This window comes from Oncorhynchus keta, chromosome 13 (assembly GCF_023373465.1).
Source record: "Oncorhynchus keta strain PuntledgeMale-10-30-2019 chromosome 13, Oket_V2, whole genome shotgun sequence".
NCBI lineage: Eukaryota > Metazoa > Chordata > Actinopteri > Salmoniformes > Salmonidae > Oncorhynchus > Oncorhynchus keta.
This window is the reverse complement of record NC_068433.1, coordinates 11,583,634-11,608,256: the sequence shown is the minus strand read 5'-3', so window position 1 is coordinate 11,608,256 and position 24,623 is coordinate 11,583,634. Positions and strand designations below refer to the sequence as shown.

General features: G+C 44.5%; 1 protein-coding gene across 4 annotated transcripts in view; it reads right to left on the bottom strand.

The window, feature by feature from the left end:
- Positions 1-24,623, bottom strand: part of LOC118376550 (VPS10 domain-containing receptor SorCS2-like) — a 507,846-nt gene that overhangs the window by 76,815 nt on the left and 406,408 nt on the right. For 3 of the 4 annotated variants that reach the window (XM_052459345.1, XM_052459346.1, XM_052459347.1), the window contains exons 4-5: positions 5,313-5,477; positions 3,189-3,262 (exon numbers count right to left, since the gene is read on the bottom strand). In XM_052459345.1, the coding sequence (XP_052315305.1) occupies positions 3,189-3,262; positions 5,313-5,477 (239 nt within the window). Of the gene's footprint in view, positions 1-719; positions 849-3,188; positions 3,263-5,312; positions 5,478-24,623 lie in introns of those variants that run through there. The other variant, XM_052459348.1, reaches the window with a different exon arrangement.

Sequence of the window (24,623 nt, the reverse complement as noted above, 5' to 3'; positions counted from 1 at the left end):
CTTTCCCCGCTCTCCCCCCCCACCTCTCTCTCTCCCCACCTCTCTGTCTCTTCCCACCTCTCTCTCCCCCTCTCCCCCATCTTTCCCCCCGCCCCCCTCTCCCCACCTCTCTCTCTCTTCCCAGCTCTCTCTCTCTTCCCCTCTTTCTCTCTCCCTCTCCCCCCCTCTCTCACCCCTCTCCCCCTCTCTCTTTCCCCGCTCTCTCTCACCCCCTTCTCTCTCTGCCCCCTCTCTCTTTCCCCCTCTCTCTCTTTCCCCGTCCCCTCTTCTCCACACCTCTCTCTCTCTCTTCCTAGCTCTCTCTCTCTTCCCCTCTTTCTCTCTCTCCCCCTCTCCCCCTCTCTCTCACCCCCTCTCTCTGCCCCCTCTCTCTGATCCCCCCCTCTCTCTGCCCCCATCTCTCTCTTTCCCCGCTCTCGCTCACACCCCTCTCTCCCGCCACTCTCCCTCTTCCCTTTGCCACTTTCTCTCTGATTAGAAGTCAGTAGTGAAGTCTGTGAAATCTCCTCAGCTCTTTAAAGATATATGTTAAATATATAAAACCTCCATTACGGTCCGTATAAAGAGCCTGTATGTGCAATTACTGTAGCAGGTTGTGGAAGAGAGGGAGAGAAGGAATGAGGGAGGTAGGGAAAGAGGAAAAGAGGGAGGGAGGGAGAGAACACAACTCCTTTTTGTATTCTATCAAACGTCTGCCATAATATCAGTATTCTACTCACATAGTTTGGCATTCTCTGAGATGTTCTTTCCGTCTGCTCATGGCCATCAACACCACACCAGCCACAAGTTCACGAAACCCGTAACCAGTTCACCTCATTTCTATTTCCTGGGATAGCCACCAGCCAGTAACAACCTCTAAACCCAACTCTGAATAAGTAGAGAAACAGAGTTGTATAAAGCATCAGTGTCTGTGGCATACATCTTGTTGGACGGACCACCCCGTCAGATAGTAGCTGACTAGCTCTTTCAAGTGAACTTGATTTATCAGGATTGGCTTCCAGACCATTCTTCTCTTCCACAGGGAGAACAAGGCTATTACAGGCCTAACAATCAGCTAATGCTGGCCTATCGGAAAGCATGGATGCTTTGACAGGCTTTTTAAGGCCCAGGAGTTTTCCCTGTCAGAAAGCACTCTCAGCCCTAGAGTGTTCTAGTTAGAGAAAAATATAATCTTGACCCTACAACTTGAGCAGGAACAACTAGGCCCTAGACATATAACTACTGTGTCTCTGTTAGCATTTTACGCCTCACTACATACTGGATATTATTGTATTGTTCAGAGAGTCACTGGCAAAAACAAATGGTGATAGTTTTATTAGTAGTCAGTGGTTGGGTTGACACATGTGCTCCGTGGATTATGTACAATGTCTTGCAAAAGTATACACCCCCCCTGGAATTTTTCCAATTTTGTTGCCTTACAACCTGGAATTAAAATGGATTTTTTGTATCATTTGATTTACACAACACACCTAACACTTTGATGAAGCAACATTTTTTTTTATTGTGAAACAAACAAGAAATAATACAAATAAACAGAAAACTTTGTAGAGACACCATTCACAGCATTTACAGCTGCAAGTCTCTTGGGGTTTGTCTATTTGAGCTTGGCAGATCTAGCCACTGGCATTTTTGCACATTCTTCAAGGAAAAACAGCTCCAGCTAATTCAAGTTGGATGGGTTCTGCTGGTGTACAGCCATCTTTAAGTCATACCACAAATTCTCAATTGGAATGAGTTCTGGGCTTTGACGAGGCCACTTAAATGTTTCCCCTTAAACCACTCGAGTGTTGCTTTAGCAGTATGCTTAGGTGTCATTGTCCTGCTGGAAGATGGCCCTCCGTCCCAGTCTCAAATCTCTGGAAAACTGAAACAGGTTTCCCTCAAGAATTTCCCTGTATTTAGCGCCATCCATCATTCCACCATTCCTTAAATTCTGACCAGTTTCCCAGTCCCTGCTGATGAAAAACATGATGCTGCCACCACAATGCTTCACTGTGGGGATGGTGTTCTCGGGGTGATGAGAGGTGTTGGGTTTGCGCCAGACATTTTCCTGTGATGCCCAAAAATATCAATTTTAGTCTCATCTGACCAGAGTACCTTGTTCCATATGTTTGGGGAGTCTCCCACATGCCTTTTGGCAAACACCAAATGTGTTTATATGTCCATTACATTAATTCCTAATAAAAATCTATTTCAATTACAGGTTGTAATGCAAAAAAGAAATATAGAAAAATGAATACTTTTGCAAGGCACTGTATAGTACATCACAGTTGATATCTTATTTTCTCCATCTACTGCCAATGTATACAACATAAATAATACCCTTTGAGATGGGATCCATATGTTCAAATGCAATGCATTGGGAAGTGTGAGGAAATTGCCTCTAAGGCCAGATCTAAAATCAGTTTGACATCTTAACTATTAGTGGTCAAAGGTCTGGATTTGGTTGTGTAATCTGATCCTAGACCTGTTATCAGACACAACTTCTGCTTGACACAGAAAGCAGGTTAGGAATAGCCTATCTAGACCCATAGTGAGAAGTACATTTTTTGGGGGCAAGTCAGTTAAGAACAAATTCTTATTTACAATGAGAGACAACACTGGGTCAACTGTGCACTGCCTTATGAGATTCCCAGTCATGGCCAGATGTGATTCAGTTTGGATATGAACGCTCTAGCTTGGGATGATTTGTGCATTGGGTTTGGACAGATAAATCAAGGATGTCCCGGTTTCAACACAACTGGCTTCATAACCACTGATCTGGAACCAGCTGATAACTCAGACCTGTCCAGGTCTCAACACTACTGGCTTCATAACCACTGATCTGGAACCAGCTGATAACTCAGACCTGTCCAGGTCTCAACACTATTGGCTTCATAACCACTGATCTGGAACCAGCCATTGTGAAGCCGATCATTTCTCTGAGAGAAGAAAACAGCAGGCAGTCTCGATATATGATCTTCTGCTCAGAACTGGAGAGAGGGGGAGGGAGGGAGGGAGGGAGGGAGGGAGGGGAGGGAGGGAGGGAGGGAGGGAGGGAGGGAGGGGGAGGGAGGGAGGGAGGGAGGGAGGGAGGGAAAATGGATGCAGAAGGGAGAGATCTAAAACTCACAGCTATATTTTATGTTGTAACGGCAGAGTTACTGAACAGCAAATAAAGCAAGTTAGATTATAAGGACAGAATTTACCAGAATATTCTGTCCTTGGTTACTCGTTCCTGCATTAGAGTCCACTTCCGGCCCAAATCCATGGACACGTAGAGCTGTGAAATAAGACATCCAACCTATCAAACAACAGTTGTTTACTCAGTAGAAATGTCATGAATTGATATGAAAACAAATCCAGATAAACAGGATTTGTATGGAGGTGAACTGGATGGTTGTCGTAGATTTTCATGTCCGTATTGGTGATTGTCCCTGTACGTCCCTCTGTGTGTGTAGCGAATGGGGAGGTTGTGTGTAGTAGAGCGAAAAGTCCAGTAAGTCAAGCAAGTGAATTTTACGGTTCATCTACACCAGGCCAACCTCTATTCATCTTAGTAGGCCATTCCATGTGAGTGAATTTGAGTGTGTGTGTGTGTGTGTGTGTGTGTGTGTGTGTGTGTGTGTGTGTGTGTGTGTGTGTGTGTGTGTGTGTGTGTGTGTGTGTGTGTGTGTGTGTGTGTGTGTGTGTGTGTGTGTGTGTGTGTGTGTGTGTGTGTGGTTGTGTGTTTGTTGTGTGTGCATGTGCACCATTGATCGGCTTTATAATGAAAATGTATAGATTTTTCTCACAAGGTATCCCAGAAGACATATGAAAAGAACAAAAATGATTTCACCCCTGAGCCTGTACACATTCCCTTACTGCCACACACACACGCACACACACACTCTCACGCACGTGCACGCACACACTCGCACGTGCACGCACACGCACACACTCACACACACACACAGTGTATTGTAAGTGTACATGCACTTACAATACGCTTACAAAACACAGAATCTCTCACTGAATTCCAGAGAGCCCCATTTATTCATTTTGATAAATAATAAAACTAGATGGCCAGAACCTCGTTAAATCAAACCCGACCATCACAACATTCTCAAAGAATAACCTTGATATGAATCCCATGGAGTGATCTCAAAAAACTATCTTTCCCTTTAAACATATTAATATGAAATGATTTTTTTTGCACTGTGAAATGATTTTTGACTCTCCATCTGTAGCCTGGCCACATGGAGTAGATTAAAACCTCATTTAATCTCATGTTTAATGAATTGTTCATTATTAAAGTGGAGTTCCCTCCATATGCTGTTGCACTGTGACTGTCTGAGTTATCGGAGAAGAGATCGAAGAGACAGAACATGCAGAGATGTCCCCAGACACTGGTCTGAGGACACTTTTGCACTTTCTTCTCATAACGGCTATGGTTGGGATCCAGGGAAGGTAAAACTGATCCTAAATCTGTGCCTTAGGGAAATTCTCTTCACCCACCTACTCCCTCTTTTCAGCTATGTAAACTAGAATAATATGTAGTCATTGCACCAACTATGAATAAAAAAAGCCTTTCTGTAAATAAATCAACAGTATGATATTAAATGCTGTCTTTGCGGGGGAAGGCTATCTTATCCAGTTAATTCATTAAGCAGCCAGGTCACCAGTGATACAAGTCAGTATTCGACGTCCATCGGGAGATGCCGTGGAAACTGGCCACTAGGGGCAACGTTGTGCACTGTTACCTAGGTTTGGGGTTTTTGCTAGGGCATTGTAGACTGGAATGGCGGATAGGCATCTGATTCCCAAAGGTTGGAAGTTCAAATCCAGAAAAAGAAAGTTGTTTTTAAGATGTTTGCTTTAAGACTGTTCCAAACCTTAACCCTTACCGTAACCATTTGGAGTTAATGCCTAACTTTAAGCTTTCAGACTTACTGCGTAAACTTAACTCTAACATGACAAAATCTGAGTTAATGCCTAAACGTAACCTTAAACACTTTGAAATGTGATGTTTGCAACAACGTCGAAATGTGAAGTTTGAGAAACATGCATGAACGTCTAATTCTGACGTGAGACTGTGAGACCTAGTTGGAATCAAGCAACACAGTGAAAGGGAAGGAAACTCCTGCTATGAGTTTGTCTTTGTTGTAGACCTGTTGTCATAAAATGCTCAGGTTGGTAGTAAGTGGCCGTATTTATTAGAAATAGCCTTTGATCGACTGTCTTGCAGCTGAACGATGGTGATTTTGTTCAGGGCAATCTCCTCATAAAAACAACAACAGACGTCTAAGTCTGGAACAATCGGACTGTGACGTGGTCTTTTGATGGTGACCCACCTTGCCCTCCTTGCAGTAAGCCAGCACCTTGTCCTCCTCCTTAGGGTGGAAGAGGAGGGTCTCAGCAGTGAAGGAGAGGGGCTGGCGCTGGAAAGAGGAGCCCTCGTCTGTACTGATGAACAGCAACTGGTCCCGCTCGTTAATGGACGAACTCACCAGGATCACCTGACAGGGGAGGGGAGAGAGGTCAGAGGTCAGAAGGTAGATACGGATAAGGGATGTGTAATGTGGTAATATCTGAATGAGGAGTAGTGTAGTTGATGAGTTGAAATGATTTTGTTCTGTCAGCAGTTTTATGGTAGTTGTAGAGACAACCCCCACCACACACACACACACACACACACACACACACACACACATACACACACATTTACATTACATTTACATTTAAGTCATTTAGCAGACGCTCTTATCCAGAGCGACACACACACACACACACACCGTACTCCCAATCAGGGCCATTCTCAAGGCCACCAGAACACATCATCACCGTCGTTTACCTCTTACTCAGTAGAGACACCATATTGATTATCTAATATTCCCTTTTATAGCTCATAAATGGAACAAATTGTAGTGGGGAACTCTGAGTTTACCATTTCACCAATCACCATTAAGTGTTGGACAGGATAACCATCAATAGGGCTGAGCTATGATCAACACCAACTTATTAGCCAATCATATTGTTCAACATTCTGTTATCTGCAACACTTAGTCATGAGCAAACCGTCCAAAGAGGAGAAAGATGGGGCAAACTGTATCTACTGAATGTGTGGCATGTTTATTAGCACAAGTTATCTTACATACTCTCTTCTCCTCTCTCTTCCTCTCTCATCTATCTCCTCCTCTCTCATCTCTCTCCTCCTCTCTCATCTCTCTCCTCCTCTCTCATCTCTCTTCTCCTCTCTCTTCCTCTCTGCTCCTCTCTCATCTATCTCTCATCTCTCTCCTCCTCTCTCATCTCTCTCCTCCTCTCTCATCTCTCTCCTCCTCTCTCATCTATCTCCTCCTCTCTCATCTCTCTCCTCTCTCCTCTCTCCTAATCTCTCATCCTCTCGCTCCCTCTCTCCTCCTCTCTCTTTTTCTTGTTCTCTCTCTATCTCCTCTCTCTCTCTCTATCTCCCTCTCTCTTCCTCTCTCTCTCCCTCTCTCTTCCTCTCTCTCTCCCTCTCTCTTCCTCTCTCTCTCCCTCTCTCCCTCTCGCTCCACATTGCTATTGCTATGCCCCTCATTCCTTAAGTATTACTAAGGGCTCCCCACTCTGGGCTGTGTGGTTGTGTGTAAGCGTTTTGTGTGTGTGTGTGTCTGTGTGTGTGTGTGTCTGTGTCTGTGTGTGTGTGTGTGTGTGTGTGTGTGTGTGTGTGTGTGTGTGTGTGTGTGTGTGTGTGTGTGTGTGTGTGTGCGTGTGCGTGTGCGTGTGCGTGTGCGTGTGTCTGTGTCTGTGTCTGTGTCTGTGTCTGTGTCTGTGTCTGTGTCTGTGTCTGTGTGTGTGTGTGTGTGTGTAAGGGTTGGATGAGCGAGCCGGGTCTAAGCTGGCTTCTATGGAGAGCCACGGTCAATTAACAACCCCTAGCCTGCCTGTTTGTTCTGCCTGCATACAGCTGCCATGCCGCCTGTGGAGAGATGGGGAGAAGAGGCACTGCGGAGGGATGGAGGGAGGGATGGAGGGAGGGATGGAGGGAGCGGTGGGAGGAATGGAAAGCATGAATACGGAGGAAAAGTAATTAGGAGCTCAGGCTGGCAAGTGAGATGTTTTGTTTCAGGAGGATTGTGTGTGTGTGTGCTTGTTTTGTACTAAAAAAAAAGCACATATTCGCCAGTCCCCACAAGGAAGAAGGCTATTTTAAGCTTAGGGTTTAGGTTTAAGGTTAGGAGTTAAGGTTAGGTTTAGGGTTAGGAGTTTTGGGTTAAGGTTAGGTTAAGGGTTACGGGTTTGGGGTTAAGGTTAGGGTTATGGTTAAGAGTTATTGGATTAGGGCGAGACATTGAATAACTTAGGCTAGCCCTGCCTGCCTTATATCCCATACCTTTCCTCATTGTAAAAATGAATTTGTTCTTAACTGTCTTGTCTAGTTAAATAAATAAAATAAAATTACCTACACTACTGGTGTTGCAGTACTGCTGACAACCTATGAGTGGAGCTGTTGTCAAACCGACAGAACAGCCAACCTATGAGTGGTGCTGTTGTCAAGCCGGCAGAACAGCCAACCTATGAGTGGTGCTGTTGTGAAGCCGACAGAACAGCCAACCTATGAGTGGTGCTGTTGTCAAACCGACAGAACAGCCAACCTATGAGTGGTGCTGTTGTCAAACCGACAGAACAGCCAACCTATGAGTGGTGCTGTTGTCAAACCGACAGAACAGCCAACCTATGAGTGGTGCTGTTGTCAAGCCGACAGAACAGCCAACCTATGAGTGGTGCTGTTGTGAAGCCGACAGAACAACCAACCTATGAGTGGTGCTGTTGTCAAGCCGACAGAACAGCCAACCTATGAGTGGCGCTGTTGTCAAGCCGACAGAACAGCCAACCTATGAGTGGTGCTGTTGTCAAGAGAACAGCCAACCTATGAGTGGTGCTGTTGTCAAACCGACAGAACAGCCAACCTATGAGTGGTGCTGTTGTCAAACCGACAGAACAACCAACCTATGAGTGGTGCTGTTGTCAAACCGACAGAACAGCCAACCTATGAGTGGTGCTGTTGTCAAGCCGACAGAACAGCCAACCTATGAGTGGTGCTGTTGTGAAGCCGACAGAACAGCCAACCTATGAGTGGTGCTGTTGTCAAGCCGACAGAACAGCCAACCTATGAGTGGTGCTGTTGTCAAGCCGACAGAACAGCCAACCTATGAGTGGTGCTGTTGTCAAACCGACAGAACAGCCAACCTATGAGTGGTGCTGTTGTCAAGCCGACAGAACAGCCAACCTATGAGTGGTGCTGTTGTGAAGCCGACAGAACAGCCAACCTATGAGTGGTGCTGTTGTCAAGCCGACAGAACAGCCAACCTATGAGTGGTGCTGTTGTCAAGCCGACAGAACAGCCAACCTATGAGTGGTGCTGTTGTCAAACCGACAGAACAGCCAACCTGTTGTGAAGAGTGGTGCTGTTGTCAAACCGACAGAACAGCCAACCTATGAGTGGTGCTGTTGTGAAGCCGACAGAACAGCCAACCTATGAGTGGTGCTGTTGTGAAGCCGACAGAACAACCAACCTATGAGTGGTGCTGTTGTGAGAACAGCCAACCTATGAGTGGTGCTGTTGTGAAGCCGACAGAACAGCCAACCTATGAGTGGTGCTGTTGTCAAGCCGACAGAACAGCCAACCTATGAGTGGTGCTGTTGTCAAGCCGACAGAACAGCCAACCTATGAGTGGTGCTGTTGTGAAGCTGACAGAACAGCCAACCTATGAGTGGTGCTGTTGTGAAGCCGACAGAACAGCCAACCTATGAGTGGTGCTGTTGTGAAGCCGACAGAACAGCCAACCTATGAGTGGTGCTGTTGTGAAGCCGACAGAACAGCCAACCTATGAGTGGTGCTGTTGTGAAGCTGACAGAACAGCCAACCTGCTGTTGTCAAGCCGACAGAACAGCCAACCTATGAGTGGTGCTGTTGTCAAGCCGACAGAACAGCCAACCTATGAGTGGTGCTGTTGTCAAACCGACAGAACAGCCAACCTATGAGTGGTGCTGTTGTCAAACAGCCAACCTATGAGTGGTGCTGTTGTGACCGAGAACAACCAACCTATGAGTGGTGCTGTTGTCAAACCGACAGAACAGCCAACCTATGAGTGGTGCTGTTGTCAAACCAACAGAACAGCCAACCTATGAGTGGTGCTGTTGTCAAGCCGACAGAACAGCCAACCTATGAGTGGTGCTGTTGTCAAACCGACAGAACAGCCAACCTATGAGTGATGCTGTTGTCAAGCCGACAGAACAGCCAACCTATGAGTGATGCTGTTGTCAAGCCGACAGAACAGCCAACCTATGAGTGGTGCTGTTGTCAAGCCGACAGAACAGCCAACCTATGAGTGGTGCTGTTGTCAAGCCGACAGAACAACCAACCTATGAGTGGTGCTGTTGTCAAACCGACAGAACAACCAATCTCTTGAAAAGCAGCCAAACAAGGGGAATCAAGGTTAAACCTCAAACTTGGTCCTTCTCCCTGACTTAACGTCATGACAAAAACTAAGCCGTGAACTTTCAGAAGCCAGTACAAGGCGAGAGAAACTACAGTAACGCTCCTGAGAGGTCAGATTCTCTTTTCATCACATCCACCGCTCAAAACTCCTCCGAGTAACAAAGTCACGCTCACTCAGTACAGTGCTCCTATTGGGTGTCGAAGATGAAAGCTGGCCCTGAAAACGTCCGGTGTCTACACTAGAGACAGCATAGTGTGTGTATGATACACCCGGGACAGTAAGGTGTGTAATTATGTCACTCCGTATGTTTAGGCATCAGACAACCGTCACTCTCTTGTGGGAGCTATTCCCAGCTTCTGATCATATTGGAGCAGTGGTTATTATTATGTGTTTTTTTAGGTGGTAGATCAGCTGTTAATGTTGCAGATAGATTGTGGCTTCCATCAATTCAATTGTCTACACATCCTTTCCAATCGCCCGTCAGTGATTGCGCTTAATCTGTCCCGTGGGTTTCGTGAAGCAAAACAACAACATTGAAAGTCGCGTCACTTCCTCTAATCCCAGATGCTGATTGGTTAAAACAAGTTGTTCCTCAATGTCTATTATTTAGTCATACAATTTGTCATCAAACACATAAATCTGCTTAGCTGTCTTAAAATCCTATTACAGCAAGTGGTATCCATCTTTACTGATACATGTTGTGTATAATGGGATGGGGAAATGATGGTGGGACAGATCTGAGAACAGATCTGAGGACATAGTTGTTGTTGTACAACCTGGAGAGATGAAGAGATACTAATGCCATGGGCATATGTCACTGGGTAAACAAATACTATCACACGGTGGGGACACACAGAAACGTAAGGCACTGTGTGTGTGCGTAAACACACGCACACACACACACACACACACACACACACACACACACACACACACACACACACACACACACACACACACACACACACACACACACACACACACACACACACACACACACACACACACACACACACACACACACACACACACACACACACACACACACACACACACACACACACACACCTTTATCACAGAGGTAATCCATTGCAGGCCAATCTATGGATCTGTGTATGTCTATTCTGTACCAGCAATCAATGGAAGACTCTCTTTCAGCCAGCACAGAGAACCATACACCTACTGTCCCCGGTCAGCCAATCACATAGTAGCAAACATGCAAAAATTCTCCATCTCCACCTGACTGTAAACTGAAGCCAGCGCACCATAGTAATGTTTATCACTTTGGATAGAACACAGATTTCTAGTTGAGTTTTGTTTGTAAAAGTCTTAGGACACTCCTGTCCGTCTGAGGAGAAACACACGTTGGTAAGTATTTCACGGTTGCCATTTTCTGAATGTAGCTGCAGCACAATTACACCCACATATGCAAGTTGACAGTGTTGACTTTCAGTGAGAGCAGGAACTGTGCAATAAGGGAGTGGTGAGCATGCTCTGTATAAACCAGAGAGTCATATTGTCAGGATTGCCTGGGAGATTAAGATTATATTGACATAACATTATTAAACTCTTCCCAGGACTAGCTATGAGAAAGTACTCAGCATTGTGAAAAAGTCTACAAATCAAATTCATAAATTGAGAACTAAAGAAAAATAATTATGTTCACAGGAAAGTGTCACACACACACACGCACGCACGCACGCACGCGCGCACACACACACACACACACACACACACACACACACACACACACACACACACACACACACACACACACACACACACACACACACCACACACCACACACCACACACCACACACCACACACACAGACACACACACACAGACACACACACACAAACGGTCACGCATAGGGTGGCAAAATTCCATGACCTTTCAATAAATTCCCTGGTTTTCCTGAAATCCCGGTTGCTGCATTCCCGGAGTCAGGACGGAATAAGATGGACATCCGGAATTTATTGAAAGGTCCCTGGATTTTGCAACCCTAGTCATGCACCCACACCTATGTGTGCACACCATGCACCCACACACACACCTCACCTCACCCCAGCACACGCACTACACCACACACACACCTCACCCCAGCACATACACCACAGTATGCTAGCCATCCAGGGAGAGGACTGGGTGATAGATAATATCCATTACACCAGAGAAAGGAGTGACAGCCCCGACAGAGAGTAGTACACTGTGTCAGAGGTGTCAGGAAGGACCAACTACCCACAGCTACATCCCTTAATGCATTAACCATAGCCCCGTGCATTATGGATATTAGTTTCCAGAGGCAAGTGCATTTGTACTACACTAGTGGCGACTGGCAGGACACGACCCGGCTCTGCAGAGCTGCAGGAGTTGTGACCCATTTTTGTTGGTTATGTTGTCATAGTTGTGCCTCTCTCTCTCACAGTCAGAGGCTAAGCTTCCCATTAGAACATGAAGGTGTTGTTCAATCACACTCTGGCATTTCTCTCTCTCTTTCCAGTTACCAGAGAACGAGAGAGAGATAGAACGGGCACGAGAGAGGGGAAGAGAGAACGAGTCATGGAGGAAAATGAGAGAGAGTAAGGAGAGAGAGAGAGGGACCTCTGAGGAATGACTTTAGACTTAATAATCACAGTGAGTCACAGTATGAGAGTTTTCATCTGTGAGGATCTCTCCATGCACCGCCTGGTGTGTGTGTGTGTGTGTCTGTCTGTCTGTCTGTCTGTCTCTCTCCCTGCACCGCCTAGTGTGTCTGTCTCTCCCTGCACCGCCTGGTGTGTCTGTGTCTCCCTACAATGCCTGGTGTGTCTGTCTGTCTGTCTCTCTCCCTGCACCGCCGGGTGTGTATGTGTCTGTCTGTCTCTCTCCCTGCACCGCCTGGTGTGTGTCTGTCTGTCTCTCTCCCTGCACCGCCTGGTGTGTGTGTGTGTCTGTCTGTCTGTCTCTCTCCCTGCACCGCCTGGTGTGTGTGTGTGTCTGTCTCTCTCCCTGCACCGCCTGGTGTGTGTCTGTCTGTCTCTCTCCCTGCACCGCCTGGTGTGTGTGTGTGTGTGTGTGTGTGTGTGTGTGTGTGTGTGTGTGTGTGTGTGTGTGTGTGTGTGTGTGTGTGTGTGTGTGTGTGTGTGTGTGTCTGTCTGTCTCTCCCTGCACCGCCTGGTGTGTGTGTGTGTCTGTCTCTCTCCCTGCACCACCTGGTGTGTGTCTGTCTGTCTCTCTCCCTGCACTGCCTGGTGTGTGTGTGTGTGTCTCTCCCTGCACCGCCTAGTGTGTGTGTGTGTGTGTGTGTGTGTGTGTGTGTGTGTGTGTGTGTGTGTGTGTGTGTGTGTGTGTGTGTGTGTGTCTGTCTGTCTGTCTGTCTGTCTGTCTGTCTGTCTGTCTGTCTGTCTGTCTGTCTGTCTGTCTGTCTGTCTGTCTGACTGTGTAATGTTGTAATCATAGGGAGATCGATCTAGTTTGAAGTCAAAGTAAGACATCCATCCAGGTCCCAGAAAATCTAGAATTGCCTTCAAAAAGGACCACTAGGGGCAACGGTGAGCGCTGTTACCTTCAGGTTGGCTGGTGGCATGCCAGGGTAAAAGCTGTTACCTTCAAGTAGACTGGAGCATGCCAGGATAAACGCTGATCTCTGCTGCCGAGGGTTGAGTGCTCAATCCCAGTGCTAGGCAATTGTTTTTGTTTTCTGTTTTAAGTCTTTCCCTAACTTAAACCCTTAACCACTCTGAATTCATTCCTAAACTTAACCCTATTTCAAACTTATCCCAACCCTTAACCCTTAATTTAACAAGATGTGAAACCCCCAGTCCGAAAAGAGTGTTTTTGGTTTCAGTTAGGTAACAGTGTTTCAGCTTAAAAGTCAATAACTGATGTTTACTTTGACTTCACCCATAGACGTTTTGAAAAACGTGGACACCTTGTGATTACGTAGATCCACCTGGGTAATTTCTTCATAGACCCCTAATTGACATCTCTTCAGCAGGTTTTCAACCATAAAACACTTAATACACTGAGACTAACTAAACTAACTTTCTGTAATAAGAATGCAAAATGTACAGTTGAGGACGGAAGTTTACATACACCTTAGCCAAATACATTTAAACTCAGTTTTTCACAATTCCCGACATCCTAACTATCTTAGTCCAGGTAGGATTATTATTATTATTATATTATTATCACAACTTTATTTTAAGAATGTGAAATGTCAGAATAATAATAGAGAGAATTATGTATTTCACCTTGTATTTCTTTCATCACATTCCCAGTGGGTCAGAAGTTTACATACATTCAATTAGTATTTGGTAGCATTGCCTTTAAACTGTTTAACTTGGGTCAAACATTTCGGGTAGCCTTCCACAAGCTTCCCACAATAAGTTGGGTAAATTTTGGCCCATTCCTCCTGACAGAGCTTGTGTAACTGAGTCATGTTTGTAGGCCTCCTTGCTTTCACACACTTTTTCAGATCTGCCCACAAATGTTCTATGGGATTGAGGTCAGGGCTTTGTGATGGCCACTCCAATATCTTGACTTTGTTGTCCTTAAGCTATTTTGCCACCACTTTGGAAGTATGCTTGGGGTCATTGTTCATTTGGTAGATCCATTTGCGACCAAGCTTTAACTTCCTGGCTGATGTCTTGAGAGGTTGTTTCAATATATCCACATAATTTTCCCGCCTCATGATGCCATCTATTTTGTACCAAGTGCACCAGTCCCTCCTGCAGCAAGGCACAACATGATGCTGCCACCCCTGTGCTTCACAGTTGGGATGATGTTCTTCTGGCTTGCAAACCTCCCCCTTTTTCCTCCAAACATAACAATGGTCATTATGGCCAACAGTTCTATTTTTGTTTCATCAGACTAAAGGACATTTCTCCAAAAAGTGTGATCTTTATCCTCATGTGCAGTTGCAAACCGTAGTCTGGCTTTTTTATGGTGGTTTTGGAGCAGTGGCTTCTTCCTTGCTGGGCGGCCTTTCAGGTTATGTCGATATAGGACTCGTTTTACTGTGGATATAGATAAGTTTTGTACCTGTACCTCTTCACAAGGTCCTTTGCTGTTGTTCTGGGATTGATTTGCATGTTCATCTCTAGGAGACAGAACGCATCTCCTTCCTGAGCGGTATGTTGGCTGCGTGGTCCCATGATGTTTATCCTTTTGTGACTAGGTGGCAGTATTTTCATTTTTGGAAAAGTAAACGGGATATTTTGTCAGGACAAGATGCTAGAATATGCATATAATTGACCGCTTAGGATAGAAAACACTATAAAGTTTCCAAAACTGTCAAAATATTGTCTGTGAGTATAACAGAACTGATGTTGCAGGCGAAAGCCTGAGAAAAATCCAATCCGGAAGTGCCTCATGTTTTGAAAGCGCTGCGTTCCAATGCGTCCCTATTGAGCTGTGAATGGGCTATCAACCAGATTACTCTTTCTCCATATTTCCGAAGGTGTCTACAGCATTGTGACGTCGTTTTACGCATTTATGTTGAAGAATACCCGTAAGCGGCTACATTGCGCAAGTGGTCACCTGCTGGCTCCCAGAGTGACTCTCGCATAAAATACAGAGGAAGCCATTATTCCAATCGGTCCTACTGAAAAACTAATTGTCCCGGTGGATATATTATCGAATAGATATTTGAAAAACACCTTGAGGATTGATTATAAACAAAGTTTGCCATGTTTCTGTCGATATTATGGTGCTAATTTGGAATATTTTTCTGCGTTTTCGTGACTGCAATTTCCGGGCGATTTCTCAGCCAAACGTGAAGAACAAACAGAGCTATTTTGCCTACAAAAATTATATTTTTGGAAAAAATGAACATTTGTTATCTAACTGGGAGTCTCGTGAGTGAAAACATCCGAAGCTCATCAAAGGTAAACGATTTAATTTGATTGCTTTTCTGATTTCCGTGACCAAGTTACCTGCTGCTAGCTGGACAAAATGCTATGCTAGGCTATCGATAAACTTACACAAATGCTTGTCTAGCTTTGGCTGTAAAGCATATTTTGAAAATCTGAGATGACAGGGTGATTAACAAAAGGCTAAGCTGTGTCTCAATATAATTAATTTGTGATTGCTAATTAGTGTCAGTCGATGATTACGCTCTCGCATGCGGGATGGGGAGTAACTAGAGGTTAAACCTGCATACTATTGTTTGTACAGATGAACGTGATACCCTCAGCCGTTTGGAAATTGCTCCCAAGGATGAACCAGACTTGTAGAGGTCTACAATTTTTTTCTGAGGTCTTGGCTGATTTCTTTTTATTTTCCCATGATGTAAAGCAAAGAGGCACTGAGTTTGAAGGTAGGCCTTGAAATACATCCGCAGGTACACCTCCAATTAGTTCAAATGATGTCAATTAGCCTATCAAAAGCTTCTAAAGCCATGACATCATTATCAATAATTTTCCAAGCTGTTTAAAAACACAGTCAACGTAGTGTAAGTAAACTTCTGACCCACTGAAATTGTTATACAGCGAATTATAAGGGAAATAATCTCTGTAAATAATCTCTGTAAACAAAACAAAATTACTTGTGTCATGCAAAAAGTAGATGTCCTAACCAACTTGCTAAAACTATTGTTTGTTAACTTTTTAAGGCTGCAGGGGCAGTATTGAGTAGCTTGGATGAAAAGGAGCTCATTGTAAACCGCCAGCTCCTCAGTCTCAGTTGCTAATATATGTATATTATTATTAGTATTGGATAGAAAACACTCTGAAGTTTCTAAAACTGTTTGAATTATGTCTGTGAGTATAATAGAACTCATATAGCAGGCAAAAATCTGAGAAATTCCACTTCCTGTTTTTCTTCTGGGGGTGGCAGATCTTCATTGAAATTACAGCGAGATATGGATGAGTTTTCACTTCCTACGCCCTCCACTAGATGTCAACAGTCAATAGAATTTTGTCTGATGACTCTAATGTGTCTGATGACTCTAATGTGAAGGGGGGTCGGATGACACAGGAAATAGTCACCACTGCCACGAGTTGACCATGCATTCACTATGCGCGTTCACAGGGGAAGCACCTGCGTTCCACCGCTCATTTGAAGTCATTCTAATTCTCCAGTTGTAACGTTATTCAAGATATATGTAAACAACATTCTAAAGATTGATTCAGTACATCGTTTGACATATTTCTTCTGACTGATACGGAACTTTTGGACATTTCGTCACGTTATAGTGGACGCGCTTTGTGAGATAGAGAGAGAGAGAGCGAGGGGGAGATAGAGGGGGAGATAGAGAGAGGGAGATAGAGAGAGAGCGAGAGAGGGGGAGAGAGAGGGAGAGGGAGAGAGAGAGTGAGAGAGTGAGAGAGTGAGAGAGTGAGTGAGAGAGAGAGAGTGAGTGAGTGAGAGAGAGGGAGATAGAGAGAGATGGAGAGAGAGAGAGAGATCGAGAAGTTAGAGGGAGAGACTATGGCCTACATGGGTCTCCAGTCTGCTCCTGCCAGCCGCAATTAAAGGTGCCGGACTGATGAGGCCCTCTCATGCAACGTCCTGCCTGCCTTGCCCAGCCCGGCTCAGCCCGGCTCAGCCCACAGAATTCAATTACCACTTATCAACAGTGACAGAGAGCAGCGCTGGGATTCACATACTCATCTCCCCACACACTGAGACACATGGAGACACACCACAGAGACCCAGCATGTCTATAAGCACAGGGAGGAGCTACTGTCTTCAGATGCTGTGTGTGTATATTCAGGTGTGTATTCTGCTGAGCGTGTGAATGTATGTTAGAGAGAGAGAGAGAGAGAGAGAGAGAGAGAGAGAGAGAGAGAGAGAGAGAGAGGTTGGCGGAGAGAGAGAGAGAGAGAGAGAGAGAGAGAGAGAGAGAGAGAGAGAGAGAGAGAGAGAGAGAGAGAGAGAGAGAGAGATTACTGAGCATGAACTGCGGCCGATTTGTTCCCTCACATGTGGCTCAAAGGTCCATTCTCTAACGAGCTGTGGGATAAAAGTAATCATGCCCGTCTGATCCACCAGGGAGATTCATTCGCTCGGAACACACACTTACAAATATCATGAATCAGCATAATTTTTATGTACTATATATACAAAGAAATATCAATAGAAAACAGGTCAAATGAAAAGAAGTGCAGCTAGTTTGCCGTCTTTCCAGCTTCAGATTGAAGTGATTGTGTTTGAGTTGTTGGCTAGATCCTCTGAACAACAATGTCCTGACGAGTGAGCACATTATCTATGCCAGGTGAAATCGCACCTCATTAGCTCATTGTTATGGATGTATCCAAAAAATGTCACTAGAAAACAGCTTAAACAAATGCAAATGCAGCTACTTTTCAGGCTGCACTTTTTGACGTGACTGTAAATTAGCCGTAGTTGGCTTGCTAGCGAAGGGATAAGAACGTTGCCAGCCAGTATGGCAAAGGAACATTTAGAACCAACAACTGTGTCACGTCCATAGATACGGAACAAAGAGGCTTAACGACTGGATCGCGTCTCTGGCAACCAAAATGATAGAACGAACGACCAGCTGGCTTGGGTAGCAACCCTAGATTTGGGTCGGGACTATATCTTGTGGAAGGATGAAAAAGTATGAATATATTAATCAAAAAACCTTTTTAATTAAAATATGTAAATCATTCTTTGAATATGTTGGTAACCTGTTGTATAAAAGTAAAAATGCCCTCGAAGGTGGTGTTCGGAGGATAACAACACACATGCCAATGATAGTGCCAATCAGATATCCTCCAAACACAAGCTTCTAGGGCATTATCACTTAAGTGGAAATGTCTAGGAGCAAAGTGGTAGGCCACACAAACTCACAGAACGGGACCGCCGAGCGTGTTGCGAGTAAAAATAGTCTATCCTCCGTTACTACCAAGTTCCAAACTGCCTCTGGAAGCAACGTCAGCACAATAATGTTTCGTCTGGAGCTTCATAAAATGGGTTTCCTTGGCCAAGCAGCCACACCCAAGCCTAAAATCGCGATGCTGTTATGCTGTTATGTTATATTTTTTATGAATAATGACTAAATGATGTATACATTTAATGTAGTACGATAACTAACCAAATACTACCCTGTCACTGTATGATTGTATGAATCTTATTAGAATCATAACACTAAATCTAATGCGTGTAGTTTTAGTCAAGAATTAGAACAAGGACTTTCTGTACCTTGTTAGAAACAAATGGAGCTATCGTCAGACCGGCTGGAATACTGTGTTCCTTACAGGACATTATGTCCCCACCCAGGGAGGGGAGAGACCTTGGGCTTGTAGTAGATTGTTTAACAGGTGGCAGACAATTTGTGAGTACGAGAAGACTTGTGAACTATGTTGACATTGTATCTGAGAGGAGAAGGGACATTTATGACGAAATGTGAGGTATATAGACCAATGTACCGGAAATGATAGGCAGAGCTCTCTAAATAAACATTCCTGACAATTGTAGCTGGGCCTGCGTTTGATTCATTCCAACCAGTTTCCTACAAATTCTGGGTATCAGGCTGAGTAATCAATTCAATTTGGTTTATGAACCCTGAGAACTTAATTCTCTTAGCAATTGTTCCTTCGAACCGGGAACCGGTATATACCTAAGATCGGCAGAGACGGTGACGGGATACAACCTACATTGCTTTTCCCAGTCTACAAGAAAGGTCAGTAAATCTTTACTTACAATTTTGGGGGGAATGATTTAAGATATCTTCGATTTGTTGTTCTAAAATGTTCAGAATTGATCAACAATAGAAGCTTTGTTATTCCAAACAGATTCACAAAGGGGTTCTACCTTATAGTTTAACCAAAATCGATAGGAAAGCAGGTCCGCGATGACCTGAGGTAAGGTGCGCTACCACAAATAAAACTAAACTTAATAACAGAGGCCCGTTCGCCCGAGATTAAGAAGGGATACTAAATGAGTGTTGTTAGATAGGACGTTCATCTTGTACAAACAATAACTAACTGTCCAAACAGGAGTAGAGGGAAGCCTAATATAGTGGAGTGAGATACGAGATATTAACTTTAAAAGTCCTATGACGCAACATGAAATAAGAGGTTAACTAGGGATTTACTACCCCTGGGTAAAAGCTCATAGTTGTCCGGGTGAGACCTAATGTCCGATCGACATTCAACTCTATAGATAAAGTTTCCAGAAAGGAGAAACACACATCAAATGTCACATACACATAGACTGTGTAAATATACCCTAGACCAGAACTATAGATGCACATTGGTTAAAGAGATATACATAGATTGTGAGCATTAAAGAGACACACACATAGTCAGGCAGAAGAGCAACTATAGTAGCTAGGTAAACAGCACATACATAGATCATAGAAATATTACACATAGATAGTGATAAATACCATAGCTACTAGTGACGGCAAGGATTTATCAAACATGGGTAGTAAATCCTCAAAAGAGGTCCTGGAATTAACGGGAGATGAGCGCTATATGGAGCAAAAGGATCAAATAAATGTCTATTTCGGTTTAAAGTGGTGAAAGAAGTATGAATTTGACGGACGTTTAAATAAAGAAAAACTGGAATCAATGATTAAACAAATAAATAGGGTTTGTGGGGACAAGGTAGAGAAGCGACGGACAGAAGGGCTCGACATCGCCGAAGCGAGGAAGAGATCAGGGGGAGAAAAGAAAAGGGAAATACCAGGGAAAGAAGATGTAGGTTGCCAGGAACAAAAAAAACTCAATTGTATCCCTCTCTGGCTGATCGGGCGTGGAGAGATAATCCTGTTGATGAAATAGTGGTGGTGAGGATACGGCAGCAGGTGCTACCCGCACAACCACCACCCCCATATGTGGAGCCTGCTGGAGCCGAGGGAGGGATAATAGAGGTAGAGAAAGGAAAAAAGTGGAGAAAAGTGGATAGAGTCAGTCAAAAGAAAGGGGGAGATAGATGCTTTAACTGTAACGATCCGGGTCATTTTGCTAGAGATTGTGAGACTCCGGGTAAACACCGCAATAAAGTAGACCATGATCACCGAGACTGTGAACAGAGAGAACGGGTTGAGTCAGAGCATCTGTCCGTAACTATTGGGGAAATTGTAGACAAGCATAAAGGAGGCCTTAACCTCTCTGAACCACCCATACCAGATCCGGGATAATTGTCATCAGCAACGCTGAATAGTATAGCGCCACAGTCAAATAATATTACAAGAAAATATTCATATTCATGAAATCACAAGTGCAATATTGCAAAACATATTTCAAAATAAAAATATTTATTTTTGGAAAAATAACATTCCCAAAGTAAACTGCCTATTTCTCAGGACCAGATGTTAGAATATGCATATAATTGACAGTTTAGGATAGAAAACACTCTAAAGTGTGAAAGGTGAAACCCTGAGAAAAAGGTGAAACCCTGAGAAAAATCTAACCAGGAAGTGGCTTCTATTTTGATAATTCACTGACACTGTCGAACAATCGCAGAATTAGGAGTAAAACGGAAAACAACAAGGTTCGGGGGTTAACTCTATAACGAAGATTCCCTAAACCCGACCTTTCCTCCCTGTGTGCGTTCATAGAAGTGAAAGTGTGGGTTGGCCTCTGGCTCATGATATGTTCTCTGGGCGGCATTGGAGCTTTACAGGAGTGCTGATTGGTCTGAGCTGTCTTATTGTGGGAGCAATATTCCCAAATACACCATGACCCATCCGAGAATGCAGAAGGTGGTAACTTGACCCATAGTTAGACGATGAGGATTTTGTATTAACCAAGCATAAGAGATCACTTGATCTGGATAAACAGGGAGTGTAGTGAAGGTAAAGGTTTCAGTTGACACCCTAGTGCCATTCCGGGGGTAGAAGAGGTTAGGGCAGGTGATAGCTCTATAGTCAGCCAGAATACAAGCAGAGCCCCTGACAAAGCACATACTGATCGTGGAGTCGTCCAGAGCCAAGGGCCGGTGCGGATAGTGCAGACGAAAGATCTTAAGGAAGTGATTGAGGTGGAAATGGGTTATGGGGATTCTAACCTATGGTTAGAATGGATTCAGTATGCAGCCAGATCAGTAGCAAAAGAAGAATGTTATGCCCGCGCCACAGCAAAACCTCAGTTGACAACCATTCCCTTTCCATTTGATGGAATTGATTCACCCAGGGGATTGGCCTGTATGGTAAAGCTGTTCATGGAGCCAGGGAAGCTAGACAGTGACAGTTGTATTGATCTGCATTATCTATATCCCCATGTGCCCAGGACATCCAGACTTCCCCCTTTCACAGTTACAGGAGGACATTATTATTGTATGGCTCGATACATCACACACGGATGGGACGTAGGGGAAGTAAGGACATTATTATTGTATGGCTCGCTACATCACACACGGATGGGACGTAGGGGAAGTAAGGACATTATTATTGTATGGCTCGCTACATCACACACGGATGGGACGTAGGGGAAGTAAGGACATTATTATTGTATGGCTCGATACATCACACACGGATGGGACATAGGGGAAGTAAGGACATTATTATTGTATGGCTCGCTACATCACACACGGATGGGACGTAGGGGAAGTAAGGACATTATTATTGTATGGCTCGATACATCACACACGGATGGGACATAGGGGAAGTAAGGACATTATTATTGTATGGCTCGCTACATCACACACAGATGGGACATAGGGGAAGTAAGGACATTATTATTGTATGGCTCGCTACATCACACACGGATGGGACATAGGGGAAGTAAGGACATTATTATTGTATGGCTCGCTACATCACACACAGATGGGACATAGGGGAAGTAAGGACATTATTATTGTATGGCTCGATACATCACACACGGATGGGACGTAGGGGAAGTAAGGACATTATTATTGTATGGCTCGCTACATCACACACAGATGGGACATAGGGGAAGTAAGGACATTATTATTGTATGGCTCGATACATCACACACGGATGGGACGTAGGGGAAGTAAGGACATTATTATTGTATGCTCGCTACATCACACACGGATGGGACGCAGGGGAAGTACGGACATTATTATTGTATGGCTCGATACATCACACACGGATGGGACATAGGGAAGTAAGGACATTATTATTGTATGGCTCGCTACATCACACACGGATGGTACATAGGGGAAGTAAGGACATTATTATTGTATGGCTCGATACATCACACACAGATGGGACATAGGGGAAGTAAGGACATTATTATTGTATGGCTCGATACATCACACACGGATGGGACGTAGGGGAAGTAAGGACATTATTATTGTATGGCTCGCTACATCACACACAGATGGGACATAGGGGAAGTAAGGACATTATTATTGTATGGCTCGCTACATCACACACAGATGGGACATAGGGGAAGTAAGGACATTATTATTGTATGGCTCGCTACATCACACACGGATGGGACATAGGGGAAGTAAGGACATTATTATTGTATGGCTCGCTACATCACACACAGATGGGACATAGGGAAGTAAGGACATTATTATTGTATGGCTCGATACATCACACACGGATGGGACATAGGGGAAGTAAGGACATTATTATTGTATGGCTCGCTACATCACACACGGATGGGACATAGGGGAAGTAAGGACATTATTATTGTATGGCTTCATCACACACGGATGGGACATAGGGGAAGTAAGGACATTATTATTGTATGGCTCGACATCACACACGGATGGGACATAGGGAAGTAAGGACATTATTATTGTATGGCTCGCTACATCACACACAGATGGGACATAGGGGAAGTAAGGACATTATTATTGTATGGCTCGCTACATCACACACGGATGGGACATAGGGAAGTAAGGACATTATTATTGTATGGCTCGATACATCACACACGGATGGGACATAGGGGAAGTAAGGACATTATTATTGTATGGCTCGATACATCACACACGGATGGGACATAGGGGAAGTAAGGACATTATTATTGTATGGCTCGCTACATCACACACAGATGGGACATAGGGGAAGTAAGGACATTATTATTGTATGGCTCGCTACATCACACACGGATGGGACATAGGGGAAGTAAGGACATTATTATTGTATGGCTCGCTACATCACACACGGATGGGACATAGGGGAAGTAAGGACATTATTATTGTATGGCTCGCTACATCACACACGGATGGGACGTAGGGGAAGTAAGAACATGCAATAGGACAGAGAATGTTACAACCGACAAGACAATGAGGGACTTGACTGGCAGATGAAAAGGCCTAGAGTGGATGTCTGGTGGTTTGTGGAGGTGTGAGACTGTGGCCTAACCTGTCTACCAATTGGACAGGTACTTGTGCACTTGTGCAGTTAGGCATGCCTTTCACCCTTACCCAGAGCCAGGTAGAAGAGAGAGAAGGAGGGCTCCGCCATGATCTTTTGACCCTAGAGTTTACATTGATAGCATCAGAGTTCCAAGGGGGTTACCTGATGAGTTCTGGATTGGAATCAGGCATCTTCTTGTGATAACAGCTGCAACTAGGTTGATGGGATGTCAGAATAGAACAGCCTTGAATATGTTACTGGCTGAAAAGGGTTGGGGGGTGTATGAGGTTCGGAGCAGAATGTTGTACTTTCATCCCCGATAACACAGCTCCAGACGGATCAGTGACCAAGGCCCTGGCAGAGAACTCTGGGGTAGATAATGCTCTAACAAATTGGTTTGATAGTGTGTTTGGGAAATTAATAAATGCCATGATCACTGTGTATTGGGCAACCTTCACCTGTGTGACTGTGTTAGTTTTGTGTTAGTTTTGTGCAGATGTTGTTAGAAAGGTTCTCTTTTCCAGGAGAAATCGATGAGACAACAGCTAGTGCGATATGGACCGATCCCGAGATCTGACCAGTGGAATGATGAATACATGTTCCCAGACCAAGTAGATGGACCCTGCTCATTCACTTACGAGGAGCCTATGTTGGATGAGGCCATTAGCTTTTTTCTTGTTTTGATGTTTAGACTGTTTTTTGATGAAGATTATAACAAAAATCCTGATAAGAAGAGTTATGATCTACCTCACTTGCTTTGTCAATGTTAACACGTTTCCCATGCCAATAAAGCCCCTTGAATTGAATTACATTGAATTGAGAGAGAGAGAGAGCGAGAAAGAGCGAGATAAAGTGAGAGAGGGAGAGAAAGTGTGTGAGAGAGAGACAGAGAGAGAGAGACAGAGAGAGAGAGAGAGAGAGAGAGAGAGAGAGAGAGAGAGAGAGAGAGAGAGAGAGAGAGA